At 47.4% G+C, this 19,008-nt stretch overlaps 1 protein-coding gene and 1 long non-coding RNA gene across 2 annotated transcripts in view; one reads left to right on the forward strand and one right to left on the reverse strand.

Moving 5' to 3' along the window:
* Window positions 1-2,540: 2,540 nt before the first annotated feature.
* The window catches only part of LOC145361387 (uncharacterized), a 123,179-nt gene continuing 106,711 nt past the window's right edge, over window positions 2,541-19,008 (reverse strand). Inside the window, exon 5 of the long non-coding RNA XR_013889826.1 lies at window positions 2,541-2,987. This is a non-coding gene — a long non-coding RNA (uncharacterized LOC145361387). The remainder of the gene's footprint in view (window positions 2,988-19,008) is intronic.
* c34h2orf68 (chromosome 34 C2orf68 homolog) lies at window positions 7,401-19,001 on the forward strand. Its single transcript, XM_080217083.1, has 4 exons — window positions 7,401-7,533; window positions 12,650-12,765; window positions 15,403-15,569; window positions 16,568-19,001. The coding sequence occupies exons 1-4, from the start codon at window positions 7,421-7,423 to the stop codon at window positions 16,688-16,690; spliced, it is 519 nt and encodes a 172-aa protein (XP_080073209.1). The 5' UTR covers window positions 7,401-7,420; the 3' UTR covers window positions 16,691-19,001.

Here is a 19,008-nt window from a genome sequence, read left to right on the forward strand (position 1 = left end):
GCTAAGCTTGTAAGCTGAAGTGCTTCAAAACCATGATTTTTTTGTTCAATAAACTTTTACTAACAGACTGATTTGGGGATTGTAGTTCATTGCCATGTCTTTCAATTCTTCTACTTAACACCTCACTCAATTAGCCATTTAGCACAGGGGAGGCAAGATGACTGAATACAGACAATCTCCCGCTGTTCAGCCAGTTACTAACCCATCCAGGACAGGGCAGACACTGCCTCACCGTTACTTCATGGGGGTTACAGGTCCTGTTGCCACATTGAAACAGCACCCAGACCACCATTTACTCGTATCGGCCAGGAAATCCAGCATCTTCCAAACTCATCACGGGCACAGCACCCACCTCCTACCCACCCCCCCTCGTCACCCTCAATCCACCCAATTCTTCTCCCATCTTGTCACCACTGAATCTCAATCCTTTACCCTGGGCCCTATTTATAATCCATCTTCACAGGCCTGCCTTCTCCTCAGAACCAATGCCAATTACCGCCCCCATTCCACCCTAATCCTGCTCTCTCCTGTTATCCCCTCACTTCTCTACCTGTCTGATCCCTCTCCATAACCCCCCCACCCCCATTTGGTGATGGCAATTAGACCATCACCTACAAACCCACCCTGGAACAGCTCCCTTACTGCATCTCCCTCCCACTCTGACTGTCCCCTCCTGTCACCAGTACCCTGAATTCAGAACCCCCACTGTCGACAGCACTGCCCTCCCTCCCTCACTCCTCGGCCCAAATTCCCCACTTAGCCTGTCTCTCGTGTCCCACTTCAGCACAGTGTTTCCGACCAACACTCTTCAGGAGTGAAGCTGGCACAATGCCCCAGGTGGAAGAAGCAGCATAGACTGACCTTAAAAACATGGAAGATGTGCACACCACTCTCATTAGTGTTTGAGTTCATTCCCCTCGAGGGGCATCACAAACCATCGATTAACACAACACAATTCCCATTGTCAGGCTGACAATGAAGCTTCGAACCCTCCACCGGTTACCCTGGACTGATCAGAAACAACATTCGACACAATCACCTAACAACAAACACAATTTTAAGATCTCAATTCTATTGACCTTAACAAAGACAAAGCTGAAAGAAACGGGGGGATGAGGGGGAGTATGCCCAAAGTGAAATGTATCATTTTCCAAAGAATATACCATTGAGAGGAATCATCCCCAAACCAATCTAAATGAAACTGAATCCCCCCTCCTCAATGTTCCAACAGGCAGCATAGTGGGTTACCACTGCTGCCTCACATTGCCAGGGTCCTGGGTTCAATTCCCGGCGTGGGTCACTGTCTGTATGGCTTGCACATCCTCCCTGTGTCTCCGGGTGCTCCGGTTTCCTCCCATGGTCCAAAGGTTAGATGGATTGGCTGTGCTAAATTGCCCCTTAGTGTCCCAGATTGGAGGTAAAATGGATTAGCCTTGGGAAATGTGTGGGATTATGGATGTGTGGGGGAGAGGGCTTGGATAAGATGCTTTGTCAATGGGTCAAGCTCGAAGGGCCAAATGCCCTCTTCTGCACTGTAGGGATTCTCTGATTCATTTCTGGAAAGGGCAGACTATTCCAAAAGGGTCTCCTTTTATCAGGGCTTGTATTACCTTTGCTGTGTACAACATGACACACATGCAGTGGAGGGAATAGGTGGAAACACTCTGAATAGAAGTTGGCTTTCTGCTCCCACCTCTGCAGAACCTGATATAACTGTAAAAATACTGTCTACACTTGAACAGAAAGGCAGTGAGATGATAATAAAACACAGTGAGATTTGTAACGTCCTGTGGAATTAATTCAGCCAAGCTCCATTAGCTGAATACACAGACAGAGGTGAGAAGTACAGGAAAGTTTTTAAATCTGTCAGTGACATCCCTGGCTGAATCAGAGGTTTTCCATGTCCGGCATTCCTTCCACCGAGACTTTTCCTGTGAAGGCGCTTCTTCCCAGGGAGGTGATATCCTAACAGCAATAATCCAAAAACTCAGCTAATGTACTGGGGACCTGGGTTCAAATCCTGCCTCAGCAGATGGTGGAATTTGAATTCAATAAAAAAAAATCTGACATTAAGATTACTGATGTCCTTGCAATCATCGTCAGAAAAACCCATCTGGTTCCTTTTAGGGAAGGAAACTAGGTAAGGACTGTCCTTACCTGGTCTGGCCTACATGTGCTTACAGAGCCACAGCAATGTGGTTGACTCTCAACTGTCCTCTGAACAAGGGCAACGAGGGATGGGCAATAAATGCGGCCAGCCCATGTCCCATGAACTAATTAAAAAAGAAAATATTCATAGTAGCATCTTGTGGTCACAAGATCTTTACATGTCTGATGGAGATGTTACAAATTTGGAGTTATCACTGAGGTGATGTGATTTATTATTGTCACATGTGTTAGTATACAATATTGTTTCTTGTGCACTATACAGACAAAGCATACCATACATAGAGTACATAGGGGAGAAGAAAAGGAGAGAGTGCAGAATGTAATGCTACAGTCACAGCTAAGGTGTAGAGAAAGATCAGCTTAATATTTGATTTATTATCATCACATTATTGGGTTGCAGTGAAAAGTATTGTTTGATTTCTTATTGTCACATGTATTAGCATTCAGTGAAAAGTATTGTTTCTTGCGCACTATACAGACAAAGCATACCATTCTTAGGGAAGGAAAGGAATACAGAATGTAGTGTTACAGTCATAGCTAGGGTGTAAAGAAATATCAGCTTAACGCAAGGTAGGTCCATTCAAAAGTTTGATAGCAGGAGGGAAGAAGCTGTTCTTGAGTTGGTTGGTACATAGGCTGCACACAAACTAACATCCATGTGACCCATACTTCCCAGTCTGCCTGCTCCACCCAGTGATAAGTCCTCTCTCCCTAACAGTGGGTAAAGTTCCAATCACTCACAATCTTTCCCCTGCTCCAGTTCATGCTGCTCTCTGACTGGGCAGACTCTCATCACTGTCCTCACATCTCTTCCAGATCTGGTGATGAAACAACAGAGTTTTGTCACTAAATAACAGGCAAAGCAGCAAGGAAAAATCGAGCGAACTTGGATGTGCACAAAGTAGCACTGTTTCCACCAGATTGAGCTGACATTATCCAGCTCCAAGGTAAATTTAAGCAGCAACACACATGCACTCACTCACTTACTCACTCAGACACACACACATGCACTCACATACACATGCACTCACTCACACAGAGACACACACATGCACTCACTCACTCACACAGACACACACACGCACACACAGCCACCAGTGCTAATAAACACAGCATCTATTTTCAGTCACTTTTCAGACAAGGTTCAGAACAAGAACAGCAGAATAAAGTCAGCCCCAGGTGTTACAACCAAAGGACAGAGAGCCACTTCAAGCACATGAGGCCCTTCAGCCCATCTATGTCCAAGCTGGTTCACTGTTGGCCAATCCAGTCTGACCCATTGGCCCTGCTCTCTCCGTAACTGTCTTTCAGGTGAACATCTAATTTCCTGTTTAGATTATTCATCATCATCGCATCCTCCACCCTCACAATGAGTAAGTACGAAGAACAAAAGAACAAAGAACAAAATCAGCCCGGGAAACAGGCCCTTCAGCCCAATGAGCCCGCGCTGCCATCTCAACACCACCAGTCCACCTCTCTACCCATGACCCCTATCTTATGTTTTATGGCCATCCAGATTGAGGGAAACTGATTTAGGGACAATTTATTCCTGCCAATCAGCCTAACAGCACATCTTTGGGGTGTGGGAGGAAACCGGAGCACCCAGAGAAAACCCACACAAGCACGGGGAGAATGTGCAAACTCCCACAGACACCGGCCCAAATCCATGTATCTGCACAGCAATCAGTGATAGTCACTGAGCTGTCGTCTTGCCCAGCATCTTATCCAGTTTAGGCACACACTAATGACATGAAGCACTAGGCCAATCTCGAACAACCAAGAGCAGCCCCAGTACGACCCATCGCGTGTATGCCCCTTGTTGGCCACGAGGTGGACCAACTTAAAACCTGTGAATGAAAAGAGAAAAAACATTATTATCATTCTATACCCATTTACATTACCAGGGACGCCCCAATGCTAATGACCCTTATTTAAAAGGTTCTCCTATATCCATTTAAACAGGGTTCAATCCAATGGTTACTATAATGTGATCTTACAGCTCTGCACTCGGCTAATCCTCTTGGCCGGAGGAAGCCTGAACTACACCTTCCACAAGTCAGGAATCCTGATCTGCCCCATTCCGCTGACCAGATAAAAAAAAACACAATGGGATAAACAGCCAAACAAAAAGGCGGCAATGATAGGGCAGCACAGTGGTTAGCACTGCTGCCTCACAGTGCCAGGCACCCAGGTTCAATTCCCGGCTTGGGTCACTGTCTGTGTGGAAACTGCATGTTCTCCCCGTGTCCGCGTGGGTTTCCAACGGGTGCTCCGGTTTCCTCCAAAGATGTGCAGGTTAGGTTGATTGGCCATGCTAAATTGACATTTAGGGCCCAATTTTACCATCGCGTTGCGCCCATTTTCGGGCATGAAAGCTTGGTAAAATCAGGCATGAGGCAAGTAGTGCAATCCGCGCCCACCTCCACGCCGGTTCCCCCTTTACCAAGGCCCGAAAATGGCCACGATCCGGACCAGGCGCGACAGCCATTTAAATGCATTTAATGCATCTTTGGACAACGAGGGTCAATTTAGCATGGCCAATCTACCTAATCTGCACATTTCTGGACATTAAGGGGCAATTTAGCATGACCAATCTACCTAATTTACAGATCTTTGGAGTGTGGGAGGAAACTGGAGTACCCGAGGAAACCATGCAAACGTGGGGAAAACGCGCAAACTCCGCACAGGCAGTGACCCAAGCTGGGAACTGAACCTGGGTCCCTGGCACTGTGAGGCAGCAGTGCTAACCACTGTGCCACCGTGCTGCGCACAGAAGGTACAAGCACTTCCACAACATTTGTATCCCCATTTGGAGCTACAAAACTTTGGATAACAAGCTGCCCCCTTTCCCTTTAATAAAAATTTGAAATTCCTCCCTCCCCCTGCCACATCCAAAGATCCCTGAGTGATGGTGTAGGATAATTCCATTGGCGTCAGAATCCCCATAGTCAGTCACTTAGTCTCCAGTGTCAGCACCCTTCTCCAGCTGCTTCCTCACAACTAGAGAATACAGCACAGGAACAGGCCTTTTGACCCATCAAGTCTGCGCCAATTCCTTATTTACTCCCAATATCTATTGCCCATATGCAGCTTCTATCCCTCTGTTCGCCTCCTGTTCACGCGTCTATCAAGCTATACTTTGAATGTTGCTAATGTGCCTGCTTCCACCACCTCCAATGACAGCACATTTCCAGTCACCCTCCATCCTCTGTGTGGAAAACATCCTCCACATTTCCCTTAAACTTTCTCCCTCTCACTTTGAATCTGTGCCCCTCCTGTGACCAGACTGCACTCTCCTCTCAACACTCTGAAAGCAAGGAAGCTTCCTTTTCACAGAAACATAGAAGATAGGAGCAGGGGGAGGCCATTCAGCCCTTCGATCCTGTCTGCCACTCATCACGATAATGGCTGATCATCCAGCTGAATAGCCTAATCCTGCTTTCTCCCCATAACCTTTGATCCCATTCGCCCCAAGTGCTGTATCCAGCTGCCTTTTGAATACATTCAAGGTTTTGGCATCAACTACTTACTGTGGTAATGAATTCTACAGGCTCACCAGTTGAAGAAATGTCTCCTCATCTCCGTCCTAAATGGTCTACCCCAAATCCTCAGACTGTGATCGCCTGGTTCTGGACTCCCCACCCACCATCGGGAACATTCTCCCAGCATCTACCCTGTCCATTCCTGTTAGAATTTTATAAGTCTCTATGAGATCCCCCCCTCATTCGTCTGAACTCCAGTGAAAACAATCGTAACCTAGTCAATCTCTCCTCATACATCAGTTCCTCCATCCCCAGAATCAGCCTGTAAACCTTCACTGCACTCCCTCAAGAGCAAGAACATCCTTCCTCAGAAAAGGAGACCAGGAATGCACACAATATTCTCGCTGTGGTCTCACCAAGACCCTGTATAATTGCAACAACATAATTAAATGCAGCAATTTCAACGCAGCAACACAAGTAGTGAGGTATAGCAACGGGATAAAAACAAAATAGTGCAGATGCTGCAATCGGGAATAAAGGCAGAGAATGCTGGAAAATCTCAACACGTCTATCAGTGCTTGTGGGACAGTTAACAGTTCAAGTCAAATTACTTCTTTGGAAGTGAAGGTGGGTAGAAATGTAATGGGTTTTCTGCTGTTGAAAGGGGACGAGGAAGTGTGGAAAAAAAGGGAAGATCTTTAATAAGAAACTAAATAGGGTGATATGGTGGCACAGTCATTGAAGAGAAGTGATTTGATAGAGGTGTTAAAAATCCCAGTCATTAACACTGCTGCCTCACAGTACCAGGGACCAGGTTCAATTCCCTGCTTGGGTCACTGTCTGTGTGGAGTTTGCCAGTTCTCCCCTTATCTGTGTGGGTTTCCTCCAGATGCTCCAGTTTCACCCCATAAACCAAAGATGTCTGGTTTAGGTGGATTGGTCATGCTAAATTGTCCCTTTGTGTCCAAAGACATGGAGGTTAGGTGGATTGGCCATGCTAAATTGTCCCTTTGTGTCCAAATACGTGGAGGTTAGGTGGATTGGCCATGCTAAATTGCTGGGATCAATGAATCACACAGCACAGAGTCCGCACCAACACATTAGAAACTTCCATCTAATCCCATCTCCAACACCTGGCCCATAGCCCTGAAAGTTATGACGTACCAAGTACTGATTTTTTAAAGGATGTGAGGTATCCCACCTCCACCACTCTCCCGGGCAGTGCATCCCAGACCCTCACCACCCTCTGGCTAAAAAGGGCTTTTCCCTCACATCCTTTTTTTACCCAGAGGGAAGTGATGGTGTGGAATGCGCTGCCTGTAATGTCACAGTTTAAACACTCTCCTGACAGTGCAACCAGGCCTCGGTTTGAAGCCTTATGTGAAAGGCGGCACCACTGACAGTGCGGCACTCCTCCAGTGGGGCATCAGATTAGATCTTGTACTTGGATTTTGTGGGATTTGAAGCCAAAAAAAAGCCTTGTGGGCTGAGCCAAAACAGGACTTGGCATAAAGAGAAGAATTTTCTGCTCAGGATTTTTTTTTGAACCGTTAAGAATTGGCCTTATTTTTAAAGTGTCTGACTGGCTGTCAGCTCTGGGCACTGATTGAGGGCTTGGCGCCCTCTGGCGGGGCGGGGGTGGGGGCGCTGTCACCCCGGGAAAGCCGCTGCTCGGCCATCTATCTCCCCCTGGCTCGGTGTGGCGGAGCTGTCACTCCGGGATTGCCGCTGCTCGGCCATCTCCCGCAGGCGGGCTCGCCGGGCGCCGGATGGAGCTCGGGGACGAGAGCTCCGGCTCCCGGGATAAAGCGGCCGCCAAGTCCGCCCGCCTCGACATGAGCCACGGCTTCGTCCATCACATCCGCCGCAACCAGATCGCCAGGTGGGTGTCCGCCGCCGCCGGCTGTCCGGCTTCAAGCGGGAGGGAGAGACCGGAAACTGTCAGGCTGATTGACGGCCGGACTGTCCAATCAAAACATGGGCTGCCCTCAGTAGGGCGGCATCTTCCCTGTTTGACAGCCGCTCCAGCCAATGGGAAAGGAGATGTCTTTGCCCAGTTGCCCAATCAGGGATGAGCAGGGCCGGGAGTCCTCGTTAGGTCGATCAGATGATTGACAGTCCGATTCACCTTTGAGATGCGGCATTGCCAGTTTGGGGCGGTACCTGCGTTGATTGACCACGCGTCCAGCCAATCGGAATAGAGTAGGGGCGGGTTGTTTTTTTTTTCGGTCAATGATTGGCAGGGAGGCCAGCCAATGGGAAGGTGTATGTCCCTTGTCCTGCTGACCAATGGTAGTTGAGTGGGGGCGGAATTTCTGATCAATGATTGACAGTCGGGTTGATTGACAGCACGGCCAGCCAATGGGGGAAAAGTTGCCTTCTATTTGCTGCCCAATGGGAGCTGGATGAGGGCGGGAGTTCCACTCATTGATTGACAGGTCCCTCCTTTCTCCGGGGGGGCTGCTGCGTGTGTTGCAGAGGTGAGTGCAGCACAGGCTCACGGACACAGTCCAGCCACACTGGACTCTCCAAACCCTTCAATAAAAAGCAAATCACTCACGATACAACACACCTTCTGCACCAATCGAAGATGCAATACCAGAATTACATCCTTTTTGATTTGATTTATTATTGTCACGTGTTAAATTCTATTTATTTATGTCACGAGTCGGCTGACATTAACACTGCAATGAAGTTACTGTGAAAATCCCCTAGTTGCCACAATCCGGCACCTGTTCGGGTACACTGAGGGAGAATTTAGCATCTAACCAGCACGTCGTTTGAACTGTGGGAGGAAACCGGAGCATCCAGAGGAAACCCATGCAGACACAGGGAGAACATGCAGACTCCGCACAGGCAGTGATCCAAGCCGGGAATCGAACCTGGGTCCCTGCTATGTGCCAGCTGTGCTAGCCACTGTGCCACCATGCCGCCAAGGTTCAGTGAGAAGTACTGTTTTTTCCTCGCCATACAGACAAAGCACACTGTGCATAGAGAAAGAAAGAAGGTGCAGAATGTCACAGCTAGGGTGTGTAGAGAAAGATAATTTCTTGACCATTTCCACTTCATCCTCGTTGATGTAGACAGGGGCATGTTCTCCATACGCTTCCTGAAGTTGATGACTGTCTCCTTCATTTTACTGACCCAAAAAAAATGTTTTGCTGTGCCCCCATTGCATCTTGTGCCAATCTCCCGCTCGGCAAATGATTTCTCCAACAATTTAGATTTGCTAATAACTGTGGAAGGCAGAAGCAGGTTCAGTGATGCCATTCGGGTGGGAGGTGGCAGCAGGCTTGAAATGTTTGACCAGCAAAGGGAGGGGGGATCAGAAGTTGGCAAAGGAGAGTTGAAAGCGGTTTTCCATTGGAGAGAAGTGATTTGATAGAGGTGTTAAAAATCCTGGGGAGGCAGTCTGGACAGAGATAGGGGCAAGCTGTCCCCATTGCTGGAAGCGTCGAAAAGCCTAGCTATCACTGTACATTCTGCACTCTCTCATTTTCTTCTTGATGAAAGGTACACTCTATAGCATGCAAGAAATAATACTTTTCACTGTATCCCAATACATGTGACAATAATAAATCAAACAATACTTTTCACTGTATCCCAGTACACGTGACAATAATAAATCAAACAATACTTTTCACTGTATCCCAATACACGTGACAATAATAAATCAAACAATACTTTTCACTGTATCCCAATACAAGTAACAAACCATGGTGCTGAAGGTAGAAGAAAATTGAAAGCAAAATGTCACTGTGTTCACAAGATAAAGACAGACCACCATGCTCACTTGTAGCTGGCTCACTGGCCTCAATCAGAAGCCTACAAGTTTAGGCTCCAGTACTGAAAGCTGAGCACCCAATCCAGGGTGACATTTCTGTGCAGCATTGAGGGGGTTCCACACTGCCACGGCACCAAATTTCAGTTAAGTGAAGGCCCTCATCTTTCCTGTGAGTCAGATACAAAACTGCCCATTGTGCCACCCCCTGATGTTTGTGTGACCTGGCTGAGTGCAAATTGGTTATCGCGTTTGTCCAAGTTACATCATAATGACACATAGAAACTAGAAGCAGGAGGAGGCCATTCGGCCTGTTGAGCCTGCTCCACCATTCATTTTGATCATGACTGATCATCAAATTCAATATCCTGATTCCTCCCCCTCTTCTCCCCATATCCCTCGATCCCTTTAGCCCCAAAAGAAAAATCTAATTTCCTCTTGAAATCACACAATGTTTTGGCCTCAACTACTTTCTGTGGGAGTGAATTCCACACATTCACCACCCTCTGGGTAAAGAAATTTCTCCTCACCTCAGTCCTAATCCTTATCCTCAAACTGTGACCCCTAGTTCTGGACTCCCCCCACCATCGGGAACATTCTTTCTGAATCTACCCTGTCTAACCCTGTTAGAATTTTATAAGTTTCTATGAGATCCGCTCTCACTCTTCTAAACTCCAGTGAATATAATCCTAACGACTTAGTCTCTCCTCATATGACAGACCTGCCATCCCAGGAATCAGCCTGGTAAACCTTCGCTGTACTCCCTCTATAGCAAGGACATCCTTCCTCAGATAAGGACACGAAAACTGCACACAATACTCCAGGTGTGGCCTCACCAACGCCCTGTACAATTGCAGCAAAACATCCCTATCCCTGTACTCAAATCCTTTCGCTATGAAGGCCAACATACCATTTGCTTTCTTTCTTGCTTGCTGTGCCTGCACGCTTACTTTCAAAGGACCTTGAGACATCGTGAGGCACTATATGAGCCACAAAACTCTTTAATACTTAATTTACAATAAAATGCAGCAAAACACAGCAGCCATTTTGAACAGGGGGCAATCCCTTTAACAGCAGAATTATTCATCACTCTGTTTGGCTTGAGGAAGGAAAGGAATGTTGGCCCGAGCTCCAGAACTAGCTATTCTTTCTTCAAAAGTGTAAGGAGACCTTTGACGTCCAGTTAGGTGGTGCCTTGATTCTCCCCTTAGAACAAAATGAAGTACTTAACCCAAGGTTGTGTGCCTGACTTCTGGGGGCAAGATTTTCTCCTGCAGGCTTCAGGAACCGGGCAGTTCCTGGTTCCCCCCCCGCTCAATGACAGGCACTCACCTCCGATTCGCACTGCATAAGCCAGAGGACAGTCTCGCTGTCTAATAGATGTCCGGTGACTCTGGTGGGTCAGTAAGGGGGTGGCACAGTGGTTAACACTGCTGCCTCACAGCGCCAGGGATCCTTGTTCGAATCCCGCCTTGGGTCACTGTCTGTGTGGAGTCTGCACGTTCTCCCTGTGTCTGCATGGGTTTCCTCCAGGTGCTCCAATTTCCTCCCACAGTCTGAAAGACATGTTGGTTAGGTGCTAAATTCTCCCCCAGTGTACCTGGTCAGGCACCGGAGTGTGGTGACTAGGGGAATTTTACAGTAACTTCATTGCAACGTTAATATAAGCCTTGCTTGTGACAAATAAATAAATAAACTTTTAAGGACCAGAGGCTGGCCTTTCAGGTGAGAAGAGAGGGTGAGAGAGGGACCCGGGTTCGATTCCGACCTTGGTTCATCCGGATATTGAATTTGATGATCAGCCATGATCAAAATGAATGGTATGATGGGCCAATGGCCCACTCTTGCTGCTTCTAGTTTCTACATTAAGCATTCAGACGTGGTTCCCTGGACTTTGCAGCCTTTACAGCAACGTTCCAGTATTCAAAAATACAGGCAACAGTCCCTGCTATTATTATTACCCCAGGGTTGTGGCCAGATTCCACTCCCGAACAGTGTCCCATCCAGAATAATGAGGGAGTAGGTGATAGCATTGGAGGGGGTGCACAGGAGATTCACCAGCCTGGGATGGAGCATTTGAGCAATAAGGAGAGGCTGGATAGGCTTAGACTGTTTTCTCCAGAGCAGAGAAGGCTGAGGGGGGACATGATTGAGGTGTATAAGTTTATGAGGGGTGTGGACAGGGTGAGTAGAGAGCAGCTGTTCCCCTTGGGTGAGGGGGCAGAGTTTTAGGGTGAGGAGCAGCAGATTCAGAGGGGATTTTTCACTCAGAGGGTGGTGGAAATCTGGAATGCACTGCCCTAGGAAGGGAATTCGGTTGGACTGAAACCTGGTGTTGTCAGACTTTTACTAAGGTAGTGAAGACCAGAAATCTTACAACCTATTAAGTTGATCTTTCTCTAACCCTAGTTATGACTGTATCACTACATTCTGCACCTTCTCCTTTCCTTCTGCCCTATGTACTCTATGAACAGTATGCTTTGTATAGCTTGCAGGAAACAATACTTTTTACTGTGTACTAATACACGTGGGTGCCACAGTGGTTAGCACTGCTGCCTCACAGTGCCAGGGACCCCAGTTCAGTTCCGGGCTTGGGTCACTGTCTGTGTGGAATCTGCACATTCTTCCCGTGTCTGCCTGGGTTTCCTCTGGGTGCTCCGGTTTCCTTCCACACTCCAGAGATGTGGCAGGTTAGGTGGAATTGGCCATGCTAAATTGCTCCTAGTGTCCAAAGATGTGTAGGTTAGGTGGATTGACCATGCTAAATTGCCCCTTAGTGTCCAAAGATGTGCGGGTTAGGTGGAATTAGCCGTGCTAAATTGCCCCTTAGTGTCAGAGGGACTAGCTAAGGTAAATGCATGGGGTTATGGGGATAGATTGTGGGGTGAGATTGTGGTCGGTGCAGACTCGTGACAATAAATCAAATCAAATCAAACCTTTGAAAAATATTTGGATAATCGCTTGAAATATAATATATGGGACAAGTGCAGGAAACTGGGATTAGCGCCTTTAGTGGTAGATATTGTCAGTGCAGACTCGATGGGCCGAAGGGTCCTTACTGCTATGACTGTGACCCACCAGTGTGTAGAGCCTGTACTTGGCAAGGTGCTGTCCCTGCTCAGGGTCAGCAAGAATGAGGAAGGGGGTGAACGGAAAGTGTGGGGAACGCTGAGTGAATAAACAAAGAGTTTTCTGCCTGTCCCTTTTTTCCTTCCAGAGATGATTATGATAAAGAGGTAAGACAGGCAAAGGAGAGGCAGAAGAAGAGACAGACTCCGGCTCCCATCCGACCTCGTAAGCCTGACCTGCAGGTTTATCACCCACGCCGCAGGAGTGAGTATAGCCTCTCGTAGAAAGAGGAGGAGACCATTCGGCCCTTCGACCAGCTCCACCATTCATCACCATCATGGCTGATCGTCCAACTCAACAGCCTCATCCTGCTTTCCCCCCATAACCTTTGATCCCGTTTGCCCCAAGTCCTATATCCAGCTGCCTCTTGAATACATTCAATGTTTTGGCATCAACTACTCCCTGTGGTAATGAATTCCACAGGCTCACCGGGTGAAGAAATGTCTCCTCATCTCCGTCCTAAATGGTCTACCCCAAATCCTCAGATTGTAACCCCCTGGTTCTGGACTCCCCCACCATCAGGAACATCCACCCTGCATCTACCCTGTTAGAATTTTATAAGTCTCTATGAGCTCCCCCCTCATTTATCTGAACTCCAGTGAAAACATCCTAACCCAGTCAATCTCTCCTCATACATCAGTCCCGCCATCCCCGGAATCAGGCTGGTAAACCTTCACTGCACTCCCTCGAGAGCAAGAACATCCTTCCTCAGAAAAGGAAACCAAAACTGCTCATAATATTCTAGGTGTGGTCTCACCAAGGCCTTGTATATTTGCAGCAACACATCCCTGCTCCTGTACTCAAAACCTTTCGCAATGAAGGCCAACACACCATTTGCCTTCTTTACCGCCTGCTGCACTGCATGCTTATCTTCAGCGACTGGTGCACAAGGACACCCAGGTCCCTCTACACACTCCCCTCTCCCAATTTATAGCTATGTCCCGGGAGTGCACTTAGGATATAGATGCAAAGGGAAATGATAGTTGACCGATAACCTGTGTTGGGGAACAACAACAAGTTACATTTCTGTAGCACCGTCAACATTATAAAATGTCCCAAGACACTTCACTAGAATGCAGTGTCATTGAGCCACACAATGAGATATTGGGTCAGATGTCCCAAGATAAAGGTAGGGCATTGGAGAGAGTTACAGAACCAAGAGATCTAGGGTTACAGGTTCATAACTCTTTGAATGTGGAGTCACAGGTGGACAGAGTGCTGAAGAAGGCATTCGGCATGCTTGGTTTCATTGGTCAGAACATTGAATACAGGAGTTGGGACGTCTTGTTGAAGTTGCACAAGACATTGGTAAGGCCACATTTGGAATTTACAGAGGCCACACTTGGAATTTACAGTTTTGGCAACACTTACAGAAAGGATATTATTAAACTAGAAAGAGTGCAGAAGACATTTACTAGGATGCTACCCGGACTTGATGGGTTTGAATCCTAAGGAGAGGCTGGATATACTGGGACATTTTTTTCCAGGGAGCATAGGAGGCTGAGGGGTGATCTTATAGAGGTACCTATAGAGAAACCTGAAGGCATGGCCTGCAACAATGGAATGATTAAAATCAGCGATGTTGAAGAAAACTAACACTAGGGACACAGGTTCAAATCCCATCCTAGCAACTGGTGGAATTTAAATTCAATTCAAATCAATCAACTTAGTCAATCGGAATTAGAAATAGATTTGGTCATAATGATTGTGAATCTATCATCGGTTGTTGTCAGAAAAACCCATCTGGTTCTCTTTAAGGAAGGAAATCTACTGTCCTTACCCGGTCTGGCCTACAGACTCCAGAGCCACAGCAACGCTGATTCTTAACTCGGGCAATTAGGGATGGGCGACGAACTCTGACCTTGTCAGGTCACTCCATGAAAGAATAATAGCAAAAAGGCCAGAATTAGAGGGATATAGAATCATAGAGGGTGGCGAGGCTGGAGGAGATGACAGTGGTTCGCACTGCTGCCTCAGAGCTCCAGGGACCCAGGTTTGATTCCAGCTTGGGTCACTGCCTGTGCGGAGTTTGCATGTTCTCTCTTGGATTTGTAAAGAGGGGCGAGAATTGGAAAATGACAGGGATTTGAACCTGTGTCCCCAGTGTTAGTCTTCAGCATCCCTGATTTTAATGCTCCACTATTGTGGGCCATGCCTTCAGGTACGGAGATGCCGAGCTCTGGAACCAGCTGCTCCGGTCCCCTCCAATAGTCTGAAAGATGTGTAGGTTAGGTGGATTGGCCATGCTAAATGTCCATTCGTGTCCAAAGGTGTGTGGGTTAGGTGGATTGGCCATGCTAAATTATCCCTTAGTGTCCAAAGATGTGCAAGTTAGGTGGGTTGGCTGTGCTAAATTGTTGATTAGTGTCCAAAGATGTGTGGGTTAGGTGGATTGGCCATGCTAAATTGTCCCTTAGTGTCCAAAGATGTGCAGGTTAGGGGGATTGGCCATGCTAAGTTGTCCATTAGTGTCCAAAGATGTGTAGGTTAGGTGGATTGGCCATGCTAAATTGCCCCTTAGTGTCCAAAGATGTGCAGGTTAGGTGGATTGCCATGCTGAATTGCCACTTAGTGTCCGAAGATGTGCAGGTTAGGGTGGATTGGATTAGTGTCACCTCAGTTATTATTCAGCAAGTGAGTTGGTATTTTGGGGGCAGACACTGCCAAGTCAGACCAACCGCTGTTTAACCTGGTGTTGTGAGACTTCAAACAGGGAGGACAGTTGATATGGGTGGAAGCATGCCTCAGTCTGGAGGCTCGTAGAGAGGACGAGGGTGCGTTTGAGAGAGTGAGGTTGAGTCTTGCCCATCCATTCTAATTTGGTGGTGGTTTCGTTCACAGATGGAGTGGAGAATTCCTCGGGATTCGACTGCGAGGAGTCAAATGAGAGCAGCTCTGGAACCGACCCTGAGCCCCAGAGCGCCCCGCTGGAGTCAGACAGCACCCAGCTCTTCTGTCTAGACTACCAAGCAGACGATAACATTGTCACCTCAGTTGTTATTCATCAAGTGAGTTGGCATTTGGGTGCAAGGATACTAATGGACACTGTCAAGTCATACGAACCGCGTGCACACCCCTGCCCTCCCCGCCTCAGCCAGGGTACTGACCGGGGATTAGCAATTAGCCTGAGAGGTTTAAACCGACTGGGATTCCCACTGGAAATCACTGGCCAGTGATCTGCTTCAAGGTTCAAATTTTTAAGTTTATTTATTAATGTCACAAATAGGCTTACATTAACACTGCAATGAAGTTGCTGTGAAAATCCCCTAGTCGCCACACTCCGGCGCCTGTTTGGGTTACACTGAGGGAGAATTTAGCACGGTCCACAACGACTCACATAACAGATATATACACACATATACACACTCACACACAGTTACACACACATACACAAACAGATACACACACAGGCACAGATGCATATACAGATACACACACATACACAAACAGATACACACATAGACGTAGATGCACACATAGATACACACATATATATATATACACATACGCAGATACACACAGATATACACACACACAGCACACACATACACGTACAGACACACTGATATGCATAATGGCACACGCAGATACACACACATACATAGATACACACAGTTACATACCTGCAGAGGGAAACACACAGTTACAAATACAGACACACACATAAAGACACAAAGATACAGATACACTGACACACACAGATATACACACACACACACACACACACACAGGCACATACACACACACACAGGCACATACACACACATGCCCACACAGATACATACACACACACAGATATACACACACAGACAGGCAGATACAAATGCACACAATCCACACAGACACAGTTGCACACTCAGGCACTCACAGACAAGAGCAGGGGAGTGGGACTAATTGGAGAGCTAGCACAGGCATGATGGGCTGAATGTTCTCCTTTGCTGGGTCATCATGTGACAGTGAGGAAATGGTGCGAAATTGACTCTGTTTAATCTCTCCCTCACACCAGGGTGACGATCCCAGGAAAGTGGCTGAGAAAATTGGGAATAAGAACAGCCTGGAGCCGCTGATGAAGGAAGCTCTGAGACTGCGGATTCAAGAGGAGATTGAGAAGAGAATCTCAAAGCGCTGAGCGTGGCCGCAGCTTCACCAGGAGGCCCGCTTTTGGTTTATTTTCTGTTTTTGGCGGTTTTTTTTTCCCCCTCCTCCCCCCGATTGGAGAGTGAAGCATGCTGAGACGCAAGGTGCTCGGGGGGAGAAGGGAGGGGCAACAGCAGGGACGCCCTGGTCAAGAAAGAGGGAAAGTAAGCAAGGGAAGGTAGACAACTTGAAGGAGGCAACACACACTGTTTGACGACCTGCCTACTACAGCGGGCCCCTTACCACATGTACATTTAATGCAGGCTCCACAATTTGGGCAGCACGGTGGCACAGTGGCTAACATTGCTGCCTCACAGCGTCAGGGACCCAGGTTCAATTCCAGCCTCGGGTCACTGTGTGGAGTTTGCACATTCTCCCTGTGTCTACGTGGGTTTCCTCTGGGTGTTCCAGTTTCCTCCCACAGCCCGAAAGATGTGCGGGTTAGGTGGACTGGCCATGCTAAAATTGCCCTTAGTGTCAGGGGGGATTAGCAGGGTGAATATGTGGGGTTACGAGGATAGGGCCTGGGTGGGATTGTGGTCGGTGCAGACTCGATGGTCCGAATGGCCTCCTTCTGCAATGTAGGGATTCTATGATTTACCGTGCAGAGTGTTAAAGAGATAAGACTGGTAGAACAGTATTACCTGTGGCTTGACACAAAATAGTCAGGGGTTGCACTTGTCAGCCAGGGCAGTATTCCCTGATTTCGGAGAAGCGGGATTTTGACATTGCCCTGCTCTGCGATGGTTCTGGGAGAAAGGGATTGTTAGATAGTTGAAGTCTCAGTCCTTCCTCTTTTCAATGCTGATGGCTCAAGTACAAAGGGGACTTGAATAATCAGGAGAAACTGCAGTGGAAGGGACGGGCTGTTTTTTTTAATGATCATAATTTATTATGATCATTAAAAAAATTTAATAAAAATTAATTTATTAAAACTCCAGCCACACATTTGGCTGGACAGAGAGAGAGAGAGAGCGTCCCTGTTGAAATTTGGAGACACAATGGGTCTACACTCAGTTCCAAGTGAGCTGCCCCTCACCCACAAGGGAAGACTACCTGCCCCCCTTTTCCCCATCACTCCCCAGCATGTGGCAAACATTGTAGCTGGAAGAAGAGGGAGCGGAAATTCAGCTGTTGAAGGCTATTGGTTCTCTCTCTCTCTCTCTCTCTCTCTCTCTCCAGCACAGGCAATATTTCGTGTTGTTAGGGGTTGTACATAGGTACAGAAATGGCAGTAGATGGTTAGAGACAAAGTGGGTCGGGGCAGGGGGAACTTATTATTTAAAAAGGGAGGGGGGCTGTTCATGAGGAGATAAGTTTTTTGATGTATGCTTTTTGGTGTGAGCCTCTCAGCTGTGTCAGAGTGTACAGCCAGGTTACAGAGTTCAGGTAGTTTCACAGTACACAGAATGGGTTCCCACCTTTATACGATTGGCCAAGAACTGATGACCACAATCTGGAACCCATACCATACAAACATTAAGAATTGGACAGTATTACACCGCACGGCGGGATAAGTACTGATTCCTGTCAAAAATAAATGCTGTTCCCCCTTTCCCAGATGGGCCAGAGCACTGAGGCACGACGGGTCAAGGTCTGCACTTGAGGCACCAGTCAAAGTTACCACTTGGGATGAGGTTCTAAGTTGGACCTGTGCAGAGATGGGGTGGGGGGAGGGACAGGTAAATCCAGCCACCCGTTCCTGCTTCTGAACCGTATCTCATTCAGGCCTCTTGTCAGGAAGCAGGGACGCGCTTGGGTATCACCACAGCAAGGGGAGAGGGGAATCATTGATTCCGCAAACCTGGGACCGCCCCCATGATCTTGCTTGTTGTGGCGACGGACTGTGTATGCAGCCAATCGCTTTGTTTGTGTCAGGGGCATCGTACACTCACAAGGCCAGGTTATCCTGTCCCTGTGCATCCTCCCCACCACAAAGCAAACATCTGGCTTACCAAAGTCCTGTGCCTAGTTTTTGGCAAGAGGGAAAGAAGAACAAGTTGCCAGTTTGTATTTAAATTGTCTCGAAACATATTAGCTCAGCTAATATCCTGTTTGCTTGTGCTCTTTCTACATTACTACAGCGACAGATTTGTTGTGATGTATTTTGGAACCATTGCGGTGTTGAAAAATGTTACTGAAATTCCTTTCTAACTATTGTTTTCTGTCTTGATGTTCATCTTCAAGAGTGTCTTGTTAAACGTGTTATTGATTGTGTTTGGTTATGGTGGATTTGGATCCTTGTGTAGAAATTTATTCTGATATGGATTTGTTCTTAACCCCAGCAGCCTGCCATGTGTCAAATAAACT

The sequence above is a fragment of the Carcharhinus amblyrhynchos genome, chromosome 34 (genome assembly GCF_965287045.1).
Source record: "Carcharhinus amblyrhynchos chromosome 34, sCarAmb.v2.hapA, whole genome shotgun sequence".
NCBI classification, from domain to species: Eukaryota; Metazoa; Chordata; class Chondrichthyes; order Carcharhiniformes; family Carcharhinidae; genus Carcharhinus; species Carcharhinus amblyrhynchos.

Bases quoted from the DNA above. Each gene is read 5' to 3' on its own strand.
- c34h2orf68 (XM_080217083.1), top strand. From the start codon at position 7,421: ATGGAGCTCGGGGACGAGAGCTCCGGCTCCCGGGATAAAGCGGCCGCC. The intron at 7,534-12,649 runs GTGGGTGTCCGC...TTTTCCTTCCAG, and splicing joins CGCCGCAACCAGATCGCCAG to AGATGATTATGATAAAGAGG. The intron at 12,766-15,402 runs GTGAGTATAGCC...TTTCGTTCACAG, and splicing joins TTATCACCCACGCCGCAGGA to ATGGAGTGGAGAATTCCTCG.